The sequence below is a fragment of the Lonchura striata genome, chromosome 34 (assembly GCF_046129695.1).
Source record: "Lonchura striata isolate bLonStr1 chromosome 34, bLonStr1.mat, whole genome shotgun sequence".
Taxonomy (NCBI): Eukaryota; Metazoa; Chordata; class Aves; order Passeriformes; family Estrildidae; genus Lonchura; species Lonchura striata.
Window position 1 is genome coordinate 1,782,725 of NC_134636.1, and position 18,497 is coordinate 1,801,221.

Below are 18,497 nucleotides of genomic sequence, written 5' to 3' on the forward strand. Positions count from 1 at the left end.
GGGGGGTCCTGGAGGGTCCCGCTGGAAATTTGGGGGGTCCCGCTGGAAATTTGGGGAAATTTTGGGGGGGTTTGGGGCGATTTTGGGGGGTCCAGACCCATTCCCGCAGCTCCGGGGAGGGTTTTGGGGGGGTCCTGAGCCTTTTTTGGGGGGTTTTGGGGGGTCCCAATTGGGGTGGGGGGTCCTGGAGGGTCCCGGTGAAATTTGGGGAAATTTTGGGGGGTTTTGGGGGGATTTTGGGGGGTCCAGACCCATTCCAGCTGCTCTGGGGGGGTTTTTGGGGGGGTCCCGGGGGATTTTTGGGGGAATTTTGGGGGTCCCGGGGGTTCCCAATTGGGGTGGGGGGTCCTGGGGGGTCCCGGTGAAATTTGGGGAAATTTTGGGGGGTTTGGGGGCGATTTTGGGGGGTCCAGACACATTCCCGCAGCTCTGGGGGGGTTTTGGGGGGGTTCCTGAGCCATTTTTGGGGGTCCCGGGTGGTTTTGGGGTGTCCTGATTGGGGTGGGGGGTCCTGGGGGGTCCCTCGGGAAATTTGGGGGGTCCCGGTGAAATTTGGGGAATTTTTGGGGGGTTTTGGGGGGATTTTGGGGGGGTCCGGCCCCATTCCCGCAACTCCGGGGGGGTTTTTGGGGGTTCGCGGGGGGTTTTGGGGGGTCCCAATTGGGGTGGGGGGTCCTGGAGGGTCCCGCTGGAAATTTGGGGGGTCCTGAGGAAATTTGGGGAAATTTTGGGGGGATTTTGGGGGGTCCAGACCCATTCCGGCAGCTCTGGGGGGGTTTTGGGGGGGGGTCCCGAGCCTTTTTTGGGGGTTCCCGGGCGATTTTTGGAGGGTCCCAATTGGGGTGGGGGGTCCTGGGGGGTCCCGCTGGAAATTTGGGGGGTCCCGGTGAAATTTGGGGAATTTTTGGGGGGTTTTGGGGGATCCGGCCCCATTCCGGCAGCTCTGGGGGGGTTTTGGGGGGGTCCCGGGGGATTTTTGGGGGTCCCGGGTGATTTTGGGGGGGTCCCAATTGGGGTGGGGGGTCCTGGAGGGTCCCGGTGAAATTTGGGGGATTTTTGGGGGGTTTTGGGGCGATTTTGGGGGTCCAGACCCATTCCCGCAGCTCTGGGGGGGTTTTTGGGGGGGTCCCGGGGGATTTTTGGGGGAATTTTGGGGGTCCCGGGGGGTCCCAATTGGGGTGGGGGGTCCTGGGGGGTCCCTCGGGAAATTTGGGGGATCCCGGTGAAATTTGGGGAATTTTTGGGGGTTTTGGGGCGATTTTGGGGCGATTTTGGGGCGATTTTGGGGGGGTCCGGCCCCATTCCCGCAGCTCTGGGGGGCTTTTGGGGGGGGTCCCGAGCCTTTTTTGGGGGGTCCCGGGCGATTTTTGGGGGGTCCCGGGGGTGAAAATTGGGGTGGGGGGTCCCGCTGGAAAATTTGGGGGGGTCCCGGTGAAATTTGGGGAAATTTTGGGGGGTTTTGGGGCGATTTTGGGGGGTCCAGACCCATTCCAGCTGCTCTGGGGGGGTTTTTGGGGGGGTCCCGGGGGATTTTTGGGGGAATTTTGGGGGTCCCGGGGGGTCCCAATTGGGGTGGGGGGTCCTGGGGGGTCCCTCGGGAAATTTGGGGGTCCCGCTGGAAATTTGGGGAAATTTTGGGGGATTTTGGGGGGGTCCGGACCCATTCCGGCAGCTCTGGGGGGGTTTTTGGGGGGTCCCGGGTGATTTTGGGGAGGTCCCAATTGGGGTGGGGGGTCCTGGAGGGTCCCGGGGAAATTTGGGGAATTTTTGGGGGGTTTTGGGGGGATTTTGGGGGGGTCCGGCCCCATTCCCGCAGCTCCGGGGGGGTTTTGGGGGGGCTCCCGAACCTTTTTTGGGGGAATTTTGGGGGTCCCGGGGGCTCCCAATTGGGGTGGGGGGTCCTGGAGCGTCCCGCTGGAAATTTGGGGGGTCCCGGTGAAATTTGGGGGATTTTGGGGCGATTTTGGGGCGATTTTGGGGGGGTCCGGCCCCATTCCCGCAGCTCTGGGGGGGTTTTGGGGGGGTCCCGAGCCTTTTTTGGGGGAATTTTGGGGGTCCCGGGGGGTCCCAATTGGGGTGGGGGGTCCAGGGGGGTCCCGCTGTTAATTTTGGGGGGCCTCGGTGAAATTTGGGGGATTTTGGGGGGGCTGGGCCCCATTCTGGGGGATTTTGGGGGGCAGAAATTGGGGGCGGGGGGTCCTGGGGGGCCCTTCTGCAATTTTTGGGGCGGTTTGGGTGGAATTTGGGGGTCCCTGACCCATTTTGGGGGGTCCCTGATGGGATTTTGGGGTCCCCTCCCCAATTTTGGGGTGCAGGGGTGGGATTTTGGGGGTCCCATCCCCAGTTTCGAGGTCCCTGTCCCAAATTTCGGGGTCCCCTCCCCAATTTCGGGGTCCCAACCCCAAATTTCGGGTTCCCAGATCTGAATTTGGGGGTCCCCTCCCCAATTTCGGGGTCCCTGACCCAATTTCGGGGTCCCTGACCCAAATTTTGGGTCCTATCTCCATTTTTGGGGTTCCAAACCCAAATGTGGGGGTCCCAAATCCCCAATTTTGGGTCCCCTCCCCATTTTTGGGGTCCCTGTCCCAAATTTCGGGTTCCCCTCCTCATTTTCGGGGTCACATCCCCAATTTCGGGGTTCCTGACCCGAATTTGGGTGTCCCTGTCCCCAATTTCGGGGTCCCCTCCCCAATTTCGGGGTCCCATTCCCAATTTTGGGGTCCCATTCCCAATTTTGGGGGTCCCATCCCAATTTTGGGGTCCCATTCCAAATTTTGGGGTCCCATCCCCAATTTCGGGGTCCCCTCCCCAATTTCGGGGTCCCAAACCCGAATTTGGGGGTCCCCTCCCCAATTTTGGGGTCCCTGTCCCAAATTTCGGGGTCCCATCCCCAATTTCGGGGTCCCTGACCCGAATTTGGGGGTCCCAGATCCCCAATTTGGGGGTTCCATCCCCATTTTTGGGGTCCCAAACCCGAATTTGGGGTTCCCCTCCCCAATTTCGGGGTCCCTGTCCCAAATTTCGGGGTCCATCCCAATTTGGGGTTCCCCTCCCCAATTTTGGGGTTCCCATCCCCAATTTGGGGTTCCCCTCCCCAATTTGGGGGTCCCATCCCAATTTTGGGGTCCCAAATCCCAATTTCGGGGTTCTCATTCCCAATTTGGGGTCCCAAATCCCAATTTTGGGGGTCCCATTCCCAATTTGGGGTTCCCCTCCCCAATTTCGGGGTCCCATCCCAATTTTGGGGTCCCATTCCCAATTTCGGGGTCCCAAATCCCAATTTGGGGGTCCCAAATCCCAATTTGGGGTTCCCCTCCCCAATTTGGGGTCCCAAATCCCAATTTGGGGGTCCCCTCCCCAATTTCGGGGTCCCAAATCCCAATTTCGGGGTCCCAAATCCCAATTTCGGGGTCCCATCCCCAATTTCGGGGTCCCAAATCCCAATTTCGGGGGTCCCATTCCCAATTTTGGGGTTCCCAAATCCCAATTTCGGGGTCCCCTCCCCAATTTCGGGGTCCCATCCCCAATTTCGGGGGTCCCATTCCCAATTTTGGGGTTCCCAAATCCCAATTTTGGGGTCCCATCCCCAATTTGGGGTCCCAAATCCCAATTTCGGGGTCCCAAATCCCAATTTCGGGGTCCCCTCCCCAATTTCGGGGTCCCAAATCCCAATTTCGGGGTCCCCTCCCCAATTTCGGGGTCCCAAATCCCAATTTCGGGGTCCCCTCCCCAATTTCGGGGTCCCAAATCCCAATTTTGGGGTTCCCCTCCCCAATTTCGGGGTCCCAAATCCCAATTTCGGGGTTCCCATCCCAATTTTGGGGTTCCCATCCCAATTTTGGGGTCCCAAATCCCAATTTCGGGGTCCCAAATCCCAATTTTGGGGTTCCCATCCCAATTTCGGGGTCCCATTCCCAATTTCGGGGTCCCATTCCCAATTTCGGGGTCCCATTCCCAATTTCGGGGTCCCATTCCCAATTTGGGGTCCCAAATCCCAATTTGGGGGTCCCAAATCCCAATTTTGGGGTCCCAAATCCCAATTTCGGGGTCCCAAATCCCAATTTTGGGGTCCCAAATCCCATTTTCGGGGTCCCAAATCCCAATTTTGGGGTTCCCCTCCCCAATTTCGGGGTCCCCTCCCCAATTTCGGGGTCCCAAATCCCAATTTTGGGTTCCCAAATCCCAATTTCGGGGTCCCCTCCCCATTTTTGGGGTCCCATTCCCGATTTTGGGGCGCAGGCGCTCGGCGGCTCCTGGACGAGTTTCTGGGGGTCCCCCCCCGGCTCCGGGCCCGGCAGCTCCTGGGGGTCCTGCAGAGCCGCCTGTTCCAGGCCCTGCTGGGTGCGGAATTTGGGAATTCCGGGAAAATTCGGGAATTCCGGGGAAATTCGGGAATTCTGGGGAGAATTTGGGGGGGATTTGGGGGGAAAATTTGGAATTTGGGGGGCATTTGGAGGGAAAATATGGATTTTTGGGGGGTTTTTAGGGGATTTTGGGGAGAAATTCTGGAATTTTGGGGGAAATTTGGGAGATTTTGGGGGATTTTTGGGGATTTTTGGGTCATCTGGGGGGTTTAGGGGGGATTTTGAGGGGAAATTTGGGAATTTTAGGGGTTTTTTAGGGGATTTTGGAGGAAAATTTGGGGATTTTGGGGAGAAATTCTGGAATTCTGGGGGAAATTTGGGAATTCTAGGAAAAATTTGGGAATTTTGGGGTAAATTTGGGAGATTTTTGGTGAATTTTGGGGATTTTTTGGGGGATTTTGGGGGGTCCTGGGAGGTTTTGAGGGTCCTGCTGAGCCGCCTGTTCCAGGCCCTGCTGGGTGCGGAATTTGGGAATTTCGGGGGAAATTTGGGAATTTTGGGGAGAATTTTGGGGGGATTTGGGGGAAAAATTTGGAATTTTGGGGGGTTTTTAGGGGATTCTGGGGAGAAATTCCAGAATTTTAGGGGAAATTTGGGGAATTTTGGGGAATTTTGGGAAAAATTTGGCAATTTTGGGGGAGTTTGGGGAAAATTCGGGAATTTTGGGGGAGTTTGAATGGGATTTTGGGGGGTTTAGGGGGGATTTTGGGGGCAAAATCTGGAATTTTGGGGGGATTTAGGGGATTTTGGGGAGAGATTTGGGAATTTGGAGGAAATTTGGGAATTTTAGGTGAAACTTGAGAGATTTTTGGGGAATTTTGAGGAATTCAGGGGAAAGTTTGGGAATTTTGGGGGAATTTGAGTGGGATTTTGGGGGGAAATTTGAGGATTTTGGGGAGAAATTCCAAAATTCTGGGGAGAAATTGAAGAAATTTGGTGGAAATTTGGGAAATCTGGGGGAAATTTGGGAGATTTTGGGGAATTTTGGGGGATTTGGGGGAATTTTGGGTGAACTTGGGGGGATTTGGGGGATTTTGGGTGATTTGAGGCGATTTTGGGGATTTTTGGGGGATTTGGGGGATATTTTGGGGGGAATTTGGGTAATTTGGGGGAATTTTTTTGGGATATTTTGGGGAATTTTGGGAATTTTTGGGGATATTTTGGGGAATTTTGGGAATTTTTGGGCTCTCACCCCGTTTTTCCCCCCCAGACATCCAGGAGAGCTACGAGAGCTCCGTGAGCGGCCCCGAGCCCCGGCCCCGGGTAACCCAAAAATCCCCAAAATCCCCCAAATTCCCCCCAAATTTTCCCCTAAAAAAATCCCCACAAACCCCCACAAAATTCCCACCAAAAAAAATCCCCCAAATTTCCTCAAAATCTCCCCAAAAAACCCCAAAATCTCCCCCCGAATAAACCAAATCCTCACAAAAAAAACCAACCCGAAATCCCCTCAAAAATCCCAAAATCGCAACCAAAAAAACCCCCAAAATTCCCCAAAATAACCCAAAATTTCACCAAACCCCAAAATTCCCCCAAAATCTCCGCGTAAAAACCCCAAATACCCCCAGAAAAACCAACATTTCCACCAAAAAAACCCCAAATTACTCCAAAATCTCCACAAAAAATACAAAATCCCAAAATCGCCACAAAACCCCCCCAAAATTCCCCAAAATAACTCAAAATCCCCCAAAATCCACCCCAAATTCCCCCAAATAACCCCAAAATTTCCCAAAAACCCAAAATCTCCACAAAAAACCTCCAAAATTTCACCAAAAAACTCCAAAATTTCCCCAAAAATCCCAAAATCGCCGCCAAAAAAACCCCAAATTCCCCAAAATAACCCAAAATTTCCCAAAAAACCCCAAATCCTCACAAAACCTCCCAAAATTCACTCCAAAATCTCCCAAATTGCCCCAAAATCCCCGAAATCCCCCCAACCCCTCCCCCCCTTCCGCCCCTCCCCCCGCCGCTGCCGCTCCCCCAAAAATCCCAAAAGTTTCTCCCCAAAATCCCCAAATTTCCCCCGAAATTCCCAAAATTTCCCCTCAAATCCTCCTAAAATCCCCAATTTTCCCCCTAATCTCCCAAACCCCAAATTCTCACCCCAAAATTCCCAATTTTCCCCCTCGAATCCTCCCTGAAATCCCAAAATCACGAATTTTCCCCCAAAATTGCCCAAATTTCCCTCGAAAATTCCCAATTTCCCCCTAAATCTCCAAAATTCCCAAATTTCCCCCAGAAATTCCCAAATTTCCCCCCAAAATTCCCGATTTTCCCCCTAAATCTCCAAAATTCCCATTTTCCCCCCAAATTCCCCCCAAAATCCCCATTTTTTCCCCAAACCCCCCAAATTTCCCCCCAAAATCCCCAAATTCCCCTCAAATCCCCAAAATCCCGAATTTTACCCCCCAAAATCCCCATTTTTCCCCTCAAATCCCCCCTAAAAATCCCGATTTTCCCCCAAAATTCCCAAGTTCCCCCCCTAAACCCCAAAATTCCCAAATTTCCCCCCAAACCCCGAAAATTCCCGATTTTCCCCCAAAATTCCCAATTTTTCCACCCCAAATCCCCCCAAACCCCCAAATTTGCCCAAACCCCCCAAATTCCCGAATTTCCCCCCCAAAATCCCCCCAAATTCCCAAATTTCCCCCAGAAATTCCCGATTTCAACCCCCCAAAATTCCCCAAATTTCCCCCCAAAATTCCCCAAATTTCCCCCCAAAATTCCCCAAATTTCCCCCCAAAATTCCCCAAATTTCCCCCGAAAATCCCCAAATTTCCCCCTCCAAAACCCCCAAAATCCCCAAATTTCCCCAAAACCCCAAAATTCCCCAATTTCCCCTCAAAAAATCCCCAAATTTCCCCCTCCAAATTCCCGACTTTTCTGCCCCCAAAATTCCGCCCAAAATTCCCGAATTTCCCCCCCGAGCCTTCATCCCTCCCTCCTCCTCCTCCTCGCGCTGCTCCTCCTCTTCCTCCCCCCGGCGGCTCCTTCATCTTCATCTTCATCTTCATCTTCATCATCTTCATCATCTTCATCTTCATCTTCATCATCTTCATCTTCATCATCTTCATCTTCATCTTCGTCATCTTCATCCTCATCCTCATCTTCATCATCATCTTCATCATCCTCATCATCTTCATCTTCATCTTCATCTTCATCATCTTCATCATCTTCATCCTCATCCTCATCTTCATCTTCATCCTCATCTTCATCTTCATCATCCTCATCTTCATCATCTTCATCTTCATCTTCATCATCTTCATCATCTTCATCATCTTCATCTTCATCTTCATCTTCATCTTCCTCCTCCTCTTCCTCCTTCTTCATCCCCTCGGCTCCTTCATCTTCCTCCTCCTCCTCTTCCTCCTCCCGGGCCTTCCTCCCGCTCCTCCTCCTCCTCCCGGCCCCTCCTCCCGAGCCTTCCTCCTCCTCCCGCTCCTCCTCCTCCTCCTCCCGCTCTTCCTCCCTTCCCGCTGCCGCATCTTCCTCCTCCTCCTCTTCCTCCTCCTCCTCCTCCCCCCAGATCTTCATCCCCTCCATCCTCCTCCTCCTCCTCCTCCTCTCCATCCTCCCCCCCCCGAGCCTTCATCCCTCCATCCTCATCCTCCTCCTCCTCCCGAGCCTTCATCCCTCCATCCTCATCCTCCTCCTCCCGAGCCTTCATCCCTTCATCCTCATCCTCCTCCTCCCGAGCCTTCATCCCTTCATCCCCTCCATCCTCATCCTCCTCCTCCTCCATCCTGGTCCTTCATCCCCCCTCCTCCTCCTCCTCTTCTTCCCGAGCCTTCATCCCTTCATCCTCTCCATCCTCTTCCTCCTCCTCCTCCCGAGCCTTCATCCCCCCCCCCCTTTTCTTCATCCTCCTCCTCTTCCTCCTCCGGGGCCTTCATCCTCCTCATCCTCCTCCTCCTCCTCATCCTCCCCCCCTTTTCTTCATCCTCCTCCCCCTCCCGAGCCTTCCTCCTCCTCCTCCTCCTCCGGAGCCTTCATCCCCTCATCCTCCCCATCCTCCTCCTCCTCCTCCTCCTCCGGGGCCTTCATCCCTTCATCCTCCTCATCCTCCCCCTCTTTTCTCCCTCCTCCTCCTCTTCCTCTTCCTCCCGAGCCTTCATCCCTTCATCCCCCCCCCCCCTCCTCCTCCTCCTCCTCCTCCGGGGCCTTCATCCTCCTCCTCCTCCTCCCCCTCCCTCCCGAGCCTTCATCCCTTCATCCTCCTCCTCCTCCTCCCCTCCCTCCGGAGCCTTCATCCCTTCATCCTCTCCACCCTCCTCCTCCTCCCCCCCATTTTTTCCTCCCTCCTCCTCCTCCTCTTCCTCCTCTTCCTCCGGAGCCTTCATCCTCCCCATCCCCCCCCCCTCCTCCTCCTCCTCCCCCTCCCGAGCCTTCCTCCCCTCCTCCTCCTCCTCCTCCTCCTCCTCGCGCGGCCCCCCCGGCCCATGAGCGGCCGCCATGGATTGTTTGTGCATCGTCACCACCAAGGTACCCCAAAACCGCGCGGATTCCCCCCAAAACCGCCGCCGTTTGTTGGGGGGGGGTCTCGGCAGGATTCGGGCCGATTTTGGGGGGATTTGGGGTTTTTTGGGGGGCTCCTGGGGGTGGGGGGGATTCGGGGTGACTCGAGGGGGGGATTTGGGGGCTCCGAAGGGGTTTTTGGGGGGGCTCGAGGGGTTTTGGGGTGTTTTTGGGGGGGTCTGGGGGGGATTTGGGGGGTCCTGAGGGGATTTGGGGGAGATCTGGGGGTCTCGAGAGGATTTGGGGGGATTTGGGGCTCCTGGTGGGGGGGGGGGATTTTTGGGAGATTTGGGGGGGGGCCTCGAGGGGATTTTGGGGTTTTTTGGGGGCTCCGAGGGGATTTTGGGGGCATTTGAGGGGGTCTCGAGGGGTTTGGGGATTTTTTGGGGGGGTCTCGAGGGAATTTGGGGGCGTTTGGGGGGGTCTGGGGGGGGTCTCGAGGGGATTTTGGGGGTCTCGATGTGGCTGGGGGCAGAATTTGGGGCTCCAAGAGGATTTTTGGGGTCCTGGGGGGATTTTGGGGGAATTTGGGGGTCCCAAGGAGATCTTGGGGGGTCTCGAGGGGATCTGGGGGTCCTGGGGAGGTTTTGGGGGTCCTGGGGGATTTTGGGGGGTCCTGGAGGGGATTTTGGGGGGTCTGGAGGGAATTTGGGGGGTCCTGGGGAGGTTTTGGGGATCCCGAGAGGATTTTGGGGGGATCTGGAGAGATTTTGGGGGGTTCCGATGGATTTGGGGGGATTTTGGGTCTCCGGGGTTGATTTGGGGGGTCCTGGGGGGCTCCGGGTGAGATTTGGGGGATTTGGGGAATTTTGGGGCATTTTTTGGGGTTCCTGTGGTGGTTTTGGGGCAGATTTTGGGGGTTTGGGGGAGAATTTGGGGGGTTTTCCGACCCCTGCTGGATTTTGGGGTTCCCGGGGGGGATTTGGGGGTTTTTTGGGGGTTTTTGGGGGTGGGGGAGGGGCGGTGTCCCCCCAAATCTCGGGGGTGTCACCACGTGGCGGCCGCGGCGTTTCCCATGGCAACGGCGGGGGAGGGGCGGCGCACGTGGGGGCGGGGGGGGGGCCCCAAAATCCCGCCCGGAACCCCCAAAATCCGCCCAAAAAATCCCAAAATCCGCCCAAAACCCCCAAAATCTGCCCAAAAACCCCCAAAATCCGACCAAAATACCCCAAATCCCACCTGAAATCCCAAATCCCGCCCGGAACCCCCCAAAATCCGCCCAAAATACCCCAAAATCCGCCCAAAATACCCCAAATCCCACCCGGAACCCCCCAAAATCCACCCCAAAAACCCCAAAATCTGCCCAAAAAACCCCAAATCCCGCCTGAAATCCCAAATCCCACCCGGAACCCCCAAAAATCCACCCCAAACCCCCCAAAATCTCCTGGAATTCACCCTGAAACCCCAAATCCCTCCCGAAATCCCAAATCTCGCCTGGAATCCCCAAAATACACCCAAAAAACCCCAAAATTCGCCCAAAATACCCCAAATCCCTTCCAGAACCCCAAAATCCCGCCCGGAATCCCCCAAAAGCCGCCCCAAAACCCCCAAAATCTGCCCAAAAACCACCAAAATCTCCTGGAATTCACCCTGAAACCCCAAATCCCTCTCAAAATCCCAAATCCCGCCTGGAATCCCCAAAATACACCCAAAAAACCCCAAAATCTGCCAACCCCCCCCCAAAATCCTCCCCCAAAACCCCAAAATCTCCTGGAATTCACCCTGAAACCCCAAATCCCTCTCGAAATCCCAAATCCCGCCTGGAATCCCCAAAATCTGCCCAAAACCCCCCAAAATCTGCCCCCAAAAAAACCCCAAAATCTCCGAAAATTCACCCTGAAACCCCAATCCCGCCCAAAATCCCAAATCCCACCCGAAACCCCCAAAATCTCCTAAAATTCGCCCTGAAACCCCAAAATCTCCCAAACCTGGCCCCGAAATCCCAAAATCTGCCCTGAAACCCCAAAAATCCGCCCAAAAAACCCCAAAATCTCCTGGAACTCACCCTGAAACCCCAAATGCCGCTCGGAACCCCCAAAATCCGCCCAAAAATCCACCCTAAAACCCCCAAAATTCCCCCAAACTGGCCCTAAAACCCCAAATCTGCCCTAAAACACCCAAAAATGCCCCAAAACCAACCCAACATCCCAAAATGCCCCAAAATCGGCCCCAAAACCCCCAAAATCCACCCTAAAAAATCCCCAAATCCCCCAAAACCGCCCTGAACCCCCAAAATGGCCCCAAATTGACCCTGCGAACCCCAAAATGCCCCAAATTCGGACCCAAATCCCCCAAAATCGGCCCCAAAATGCCAAAATCCCCCAAAATTGGCCCTAAAATCTTCAAAACCCCCAAAATCGGCACAAAACCCCCAAAATCTCCCAAAATCAGCCCTAAAAACCCCAAAATCTCCCAAAATCAGCCCTAAAAACCACAAAATTTGCTTTCAAAAGCCCAAAATCGGCCCTAAAACCCCCAAAATTGACCCTAAAACACCAAATTGGCCCTAAAAATCCCAAAATGAGCTTTAAAAACTCCAAAATTTGCCCTAAAACCTCAAAATTTGCCCTAAAATCCCCAAAATTGCACTAAAACCCCCCAAATCCCCCAAATCGATCCCAAATCCCCAAAATTTGGCCCTAAATGGCACCAAGAGCCCCAAAATCCCCAAAATTGGTCCCAAAATCTGCAGAAATTCTCCTAAAATCTGCAGGAATTGGGAAAAATTCACCCAAAACACCCAAAATTCAGCTGAAATCCCCGAAATTCACCTGAATTTCCCAAAAATTCGCGTTAAATCCCCCCAAAATTCACCTGAACCTCCCAAAATTCACCCGAATTCTCCCAAAATTCACCTGAATTTCCTAAAATTCACCTTAAACTCTTAAAATTCACCTAAAATCCCCCAAATTCTCCTGAATCTCCCCAAAATTCACCTTAAACCCCCAAAATTCACCAGAATTCCCAAAAATTCACCTTAAATCCCCCAAAATTCACCTTGAACCCCAAAATTTCACCTTAAATCCCAAAAAATTCACCTCAAACCCCAAAAATTCACCTGAAAGCCCCAAAATTCACCCAAAATTCACCTGAACCTCCCAAAATTCACCCGAATCCCCAAAATTTCACCTGAAATCCCCAAAATTCTCCCAAGATTCTCCTGAATCTCCCCAAAATTCACCTTAAATCCCCCAAAATTCACCTGAATTTCCCAAAAATTCACCTTAAACCGCCCCAAAATTCGCATTAAATCCCAAAATTCACCTTTAATCCCCAAAATCCCTCCAGGATTGGCCCGGACATCCCAAAATCCGCCGGAATTCTCCAAAATCCACCCAAACCTCCCAAAAATCCTCCCAAAATTCCCCCGAAATCCCCCAAAAATTCCCCCCCCCCCAATTCCTTCTTCCATCCCTGAGTTCCCCTCAGGAATCCCCAAATTCCCCAAAATTCCCCAAAATCCCCCAAAATTCCCCAGAATTCCCCCCAAAATCCCACAAAATTCCCCATAATCTCTCCAAAATCCTCCAAAATCCCCCAAAATCCCCAAAAATTCTCCTGAAATCCCCCAAAAATCCCTCAAATTCCCCCATAATTCCCCCGAAATTCCCAAAAATTTCCCAAAAATTCCCCAAAACCCCTCAAAATTCCACCAAAGATTCCCCCCAAATCCCCCCAAAATCCCCCCAAACCCCCAAAATTCCCCCAAAATCCCCCCAAAATCCCCAAATCCCCCAAAATTCCCCCAAAATCCCCCAAACCCCCCAAATTCCCCCAAAATTCCCCCAAAATCCCCCAAAATTCCCCCAAAATCCCCCAAAATCTCCCCAAAATCCCCCCAAATCCCCAAATCCCCCAAAATTCCCCCAAAATCCCCCAAAATTCCCCCAAAATCCCCCAAAATTCCCCCAAAATCCCCCAAAATCCCCCCAAACCCCCCAAAATTCCCCCAAAATCCCCCAAAATCCCCCCAAAATTCCCCCAAAATCCCCCAAAATTCCCCCAAAATCCCCCAAAATCCCCCCAAACCCCCCAAAATTCCCCCAAAATCCCCCCAAACCCCCCAAAATTCCCCCAAAATCCCCCAAAATCCCCCAAATTCCCCCAAAATCCCCCAAAATTCCCACGCCGTTGCCCCGGCGACCGAGCCCCGCCCCCTCCCCCCGCGCTGTTCCCAGGCCGCGCCCCCTCCCCCCGCGTTGCCATGGCAACGCCTTCCCGCGCTCGTTGCCATGGCGGCGGCGCGCCAAAAGCGGCGGCCCCGCCCACTCGGCCCCGCCCACGTGACCGCCGGGCGGCGCGCGTCGCCGTGGAGACGGCGAGGGGGCGTGGCCTGAGCGAAGGGGGCGTGGCCTGAGCGAGGGGGCGTGGCCTGAGCCAGGGGGGCGGGTCCGGGGGCTCAGAGGGGTCACACGAGGACAGGTATGGGGGGGGGGTTTGGGGGTCCTGGGGGTCTTTTTTGAGGCAATTCTCGCTGGTTTTGGGGGTCCCGAGGCTCCTTTTGGGGGTCCTGGGCGCCGTTTTGGGGCAATTCTCGCTGGTTTTGGGGGTCCTGGGGATCGTTTTGGGGGTCCTGGGGGTCGTTTTGGGGTCCTGGGCGCCGTTTTGGGGCAATGCTCGCTGGTTTTGGGGGTCCCGAGTCCCTTCTCGGGGGTCCTGGGCGCCGTTTTGGGGCAATTCTCGGTGGTTTTGGGGATCCTGGGGGTCGTTTTGGGGGTCCTGAGTCTCATTTTGGGGATCCTGGGGGTCGTTTTGGGGCAATTCTCGCTGGTTTTGGGGGTCCTGAGGCTCCTTTTGGGGGTCCTGGGGTTCGTTTTGGGGTCCTGGGCGCCGTTTTGGGGCAATGCTCGCTGGTTTTGGGGGTCCTGAGTCTCATTTTGGGGATCCTGGGGGGGTCCTGGGCGCCGTTTTGGGGCAATTCTCGCTGGTTTTGGGGGTCCTGAGTCCCCTCTCGGGGGTCTTCTTGGGGGTCCTGGGCACCGTTTTGGGGCAATTCTCGCTGGTTTTGGGGGTCCCGAGTCCCCTCTCGGGGGTCTTCTTGGGGGTCCTGGGCGTCGTTTTGGGGCAATTCTCGCTGGTTTTGGGGGTCCTGGGGATCGTTTTGGGGGTCCTGGGTGCAGTTTTGGGGCAATTCTCGGTGGTTTTGGGGGTCCTGAGTCTCATTTTCGGGGTCCTGGGCGCCGTTTTGGGGCAATTCTCGCTGGTTCTGGGGGTCCCGAGGCTCCTTTTGGGGGTCCTGGGGTGGTCCTGGGGGGTCCTGGGGGTCGTTTTGGGGTCCTGGTGCTGCTCTCGATGGTTTTGGGGGGTCCCGGGGGTCTCTCTGACCCCTCTTGATGATTTTTGGGGGGTCCCTGAGGGTTTCTCTTGGCCCCTCTCGATGGTTTTGGGGAGTCCCGGGGGTCTCTCGGACCCCTCTCGATGATTTTTGGGGTCCCTCCCGATGGTTTTCGGGGGTCTCGGGGGTCTCTTGATGACCGTGTGGGTCCCTGGGGGTCTCTCGGACCCCTCTCTGTGATTTTTGGGGGGTCCTGGGGGTCATTTGGGGGTCCTGGTGCTCCTCCCGATGGTTTTGGGGGTCCTGGGGGTCTCTCTGTGATTTTTGGGGTCTCTCTGACCCCTCTCTGTGATTTTTTTGGGGGTCCTGGGGGTCGTTTCGGGGTCCTGGTGCTGCTCTCGATGGTTTTGGGGGTCCCGGGTGTCTCTCTGTGATTTTTGGGGGTCCTGGGGGTCTCTCTGTGATTTTTGGGGGTCCCGGGGGTCTCTCTGTGATTTTTGGGGTCTCTCTGACCCCTCTCTGTGATTTTTTGGGGGTCCTGGGAGTCGTTTCGGGGTTCTGGTGCTGCTCTCGATGGTTTTGGGGGTCCCGGGGATATTTGGGGGGTCCCGGGGATATTTGGGGGGTCCCGGATCGTTCCCAGCCCCCCCCGATCCCCCCCCGAGCCCCTCCCCCCCCGTTATCCCCTCCCCCCCGTTAATCCCCGCTAATCCCGGATCCTCCGGGGGGGGTCCCGGTACAACCGGGGGGGTGTCCCGGGGTTATTTTGGGGGGTCCCGGGGATATTTGGGGGTCCCGGGGGGGGTCCCGGGTGTATTTTGGGGGTCCCGGATCATTCTCGGACCCCCCCCAGCCCCCCCCCCCCGTTATCCCCTCCCCCCCGTTAATCCCCGCTAATCCCGGATCCTCCGGGGGGGGTCCCGGTGCCCGGGGGGGGTCCCGGGGGTCCCGGGGGGGCCGATGGCGGGAGCGGCCCCGGCCCCGTTGGGTTCGGGGGTCCCGGGGGGGGTCCCGGGCTGCGGGGGGGGGTCCCGGGGGGGTCCCGGCTGTTTCTCGCCGCTGCTGTGCCAGTGCCGCCTGGTCTGGAGGGACCGGAGCCTCTCGCTGGCCTTCGGCTGCAAGGTGGGACGGACTGGGGGGACTGGGACGGACTGGGACGGACTGGGGGGGACTGGGACGGACTGGGACGGACTGGGACAGACTGGGAGGGACTGGGAGGGGGAAAAATGGGGAAAAACGGAGAAAAAATGGCAAAAAAAGGGTTAAAAACGGAGAAAAAACGGGGGAAATGGGGATTTGGGGTTACTGGTTTGTACTGGTTTGTACTGGAAGGGACTGGAGGGGGACTGGGATGAACTGGGAAGGGGCACTGGGAGCACTGGGAGTGGCTCGGGAGGGACTGGGATGAACTGGGAAGGGGAACTGGGAGCATTGGGATGAACTGGGATGAACTGGGATGAACTGGGAAGGGGCACTGGGAGCACTGGGAGCGGCTCGGGAGGGACCGGAGCCTCTCGCTGGCCTTTGGCTGCAAGGTGGGACGGACTGGGGGGACTGGGACAGACTGGGACGGACTGGGACGGACTGGGACGGACTGGGACGGACTGGGGGGGACTGGGAGGGGCAAAAACCGGGAAAAACTGGGAAAAACGCAGAAAAAATGGCAAAAAAAGGGTTAAAAATGGAGAAAAAACGGGGGAAATGGGGATTTGGGGTTACTGGTTTGTACTGGTTTGTACTGGGAGGGACTAGGGGCACTGGGATGGACTGGGACGGACTGGGACGGACTGGGACGGACTGGGAGGGGCAAAAACCGGGAAAAATGCAGAAAAAATGGCCAAAAAAGGGTTAAAAATTGAGAAAAAATGGAGAAATGGGGATTTGGGGTTACTGGTCTGTACTGGGAGGGACTGGGAGGGACTGGGATGAACTGGGAAGGGGCACTGGGAGCACTGGGATGAACTGGGAGGGACTGGGACGGACTGGGACAGACTGGGACGGACTGGGGGGGACTGGAGGGGACTGGTGGGGGGGAAATGGGGAAAAATTGAGAAAAAATGGCAAAAAAGGGTTAAAAATGGAGAAAAAATGGGGAAATGGGGATTTGGGGTTACTGGTTTGTACTGGTTTGTACTGGGAGGGACTGGAGGGGGACTGGGAGCGCTGGGAACAGCACTGGACCATACTGGGAGCACTGGGACCCCCCCAGTTCCATACTGGGAGCACTGGGACCCCCCAGTTCCAGATGGGGACCCCCCAGTTCCATACTGGGACCCCCCAGTTCCATACTGGGACCCCCCAGTTCCATACTGGGAGCACTGGGATCCCCCAGTTCCATACTGGGAGCACTGGGACCCCCCAGTTCCATACTGGGACCCCCCAGTTCCATACTGGGACCTCCCAGTTCCATACTGGGAGCACTGGGATCCCCCAGTTCCATACTGGGAGCACTGGGACCCCCCAGTTCCATACTGGGACCCCCCCAGTTCCATACTGGGAGCACTGGGACCCCCCAGTTCCATACTGGGAGCACTGGGACCCCCCAGTTCCATACTGGGACCCCCCAGTTCTATACTGGGACCCCTCAGTTCCATACTGGGAGCACTGGGACCCCCCAGTTCCATACTGGGACCCCCCAGTTCCATACTGGGAGCACTGGGACCCCCCAGTTCCATACTGGGAGCACTGGGATCCCCCAGTTCCATACTGGGACCCTCCAGTTCCATACTGGGAGCACCGGGACCCCCCAGTTCTATACTGGGACCCCCCAGTTCCATACTGGGACCCCCCAGTTCCATACTGGGAGCACTGGGACCCCCCAGTTCCATACTGGGACCCTCCAGTTCCATACTGGGAGCACCGGGACCCCCCAGTTCTATACTGGGACCCTCCAGTTCCATACTGGGAGCACTGGGACTCCCCAGTTCCATACTGGGAGCACTGGGATCCCCCAGTTCCATACTGGGACCCTCCAGTTCCATACTGGGACCCCCCAGTTCCATACTGGGAGCACTGGGACCCCCCAGTTCCATACTGGGACCCCCCAGTTCCATACTGGGAGCACTGGGACCCCCCAGTTCTATACTGGGACCCCCCAGTTCCATACTGGGACCCCCCAGTTCCATACTGGGAGCACTGGGACTCCCCAGTTCTATACTGGGACTCCCCAGTTCCATACTGGGACCCCCCAGTTCTATACTGGGACTCACCAGTTCCATACTGGGAGCACCGGGACCCTCCCAGTTTAATCCTGTCCAATCCCCAAATCCCAAACTGGGATGGACTGGGATCAACTGGGCGTGGCCGTCGCGCCGCCCTCATTTGCATAAACAATAAAAATTTACATAAACGTGCCTATTTCTCACACCGCTTGGCATAAATCTGCATAAATTTGCATACATTGCAGAAATACCGGTACCAAGATGAGGACAGCCCCCCCCTGGAGCAGAGCCCCGCCCACCTGCCCAGCCAGGTAAGCCCCGCCCACCCGGGAGGCCACGCCCCTTTTGGAGCAAATTACCATATATGGAGAGACCACGCCCCTTTTAGAGGCCCGCCCCTTTTTGGGACCAAAATTACCATATGTGGAGAGGCCACACCCACTTTAGAGGCCACACCCCTTTTTGGACAGGTAATGCCCAAATATGGTCAGGCCACGCCCCCTTTTGGGGCCAAAATTACCATATTTGGACAGGCCACACCCACTTTAGAGGCCACACCCCTTTTTGGACAGGTAATGCCCAAATATGGACAGGCCACGCCCCTTTTTGGGACCAAAATTACCATATGTGGAGAGGCCACACCCACTTTAGAGGCCACACCCCTTTTTGGACAGGTAATGCCCAAATATGGTCAGGCCACGCCCCCTTTTGGGGCCAAAATTACCATATTTGGACAGGCCACACCCACTTTAGAGGCCACACCCCTTTTTGGACAGGTAATGCCCAAATATGGACAGGCCACGCCCCCTTTTTTGAGGACAGGTAATGCCCAAATATGGTCAGGCCACGCCCCCTTTTTGGGGGACAGGTAATGCCCAAATATGGTCAGGCCACGCCCCTTTTTGGGGCAAAATTTACCATATTTGGACAGGCCACACCCACTTTAGAGGCCACGCCCCCTTTTTTGGGGACAGGTAATGCCCAAATATGGACAGGCCACGCCCCCTTTTTTGAGGACAGGTAATGCCAAAATATGGTCAGGCCACGCCCCCTTTTTGGGGGACAGGTAATGCCCAAATATGGTCAGGCCACGCCCCTTTTTGGCAAATTACCATATATGGAGAAGCCACGCCCCCTTATAGAGGCCACGCCTTTTTTAAAACTGGCAACGTCCAAATTTTG

The 18,497-nt window shown here is 55.8% G+C and overlaps 1 protein-coding gene across 1 annotated transcript in view; it reads left to right on the top strand.

The window, feature by feature from the left end:
• The first annotated feature begins 7,730 nt into the window (after window positions 1-7,730).
• DLG4 (discs large MAGUK scaffold protein 4) overlaps window positions 7,731-18,497 on the top strand; it is a 37,453-nt gene continuing 26,686 nt past the window's right edge. The window contains exons 1-2 of the mRNA XM_077789514.1: window positions 7,731-8,846; window positions 17,561-17,626. Coding sequence (XP_077645640.1) covers window positions 8,817-8,846; window positions 17,561-17,626 — 96 coding nt within the window. The 5' untranslated portion in view covers window positions 7,731-8,816. The remainder of the gene's footprint in view (window positions 8,847-17,560; window positions 17,627-18,497) is intronic.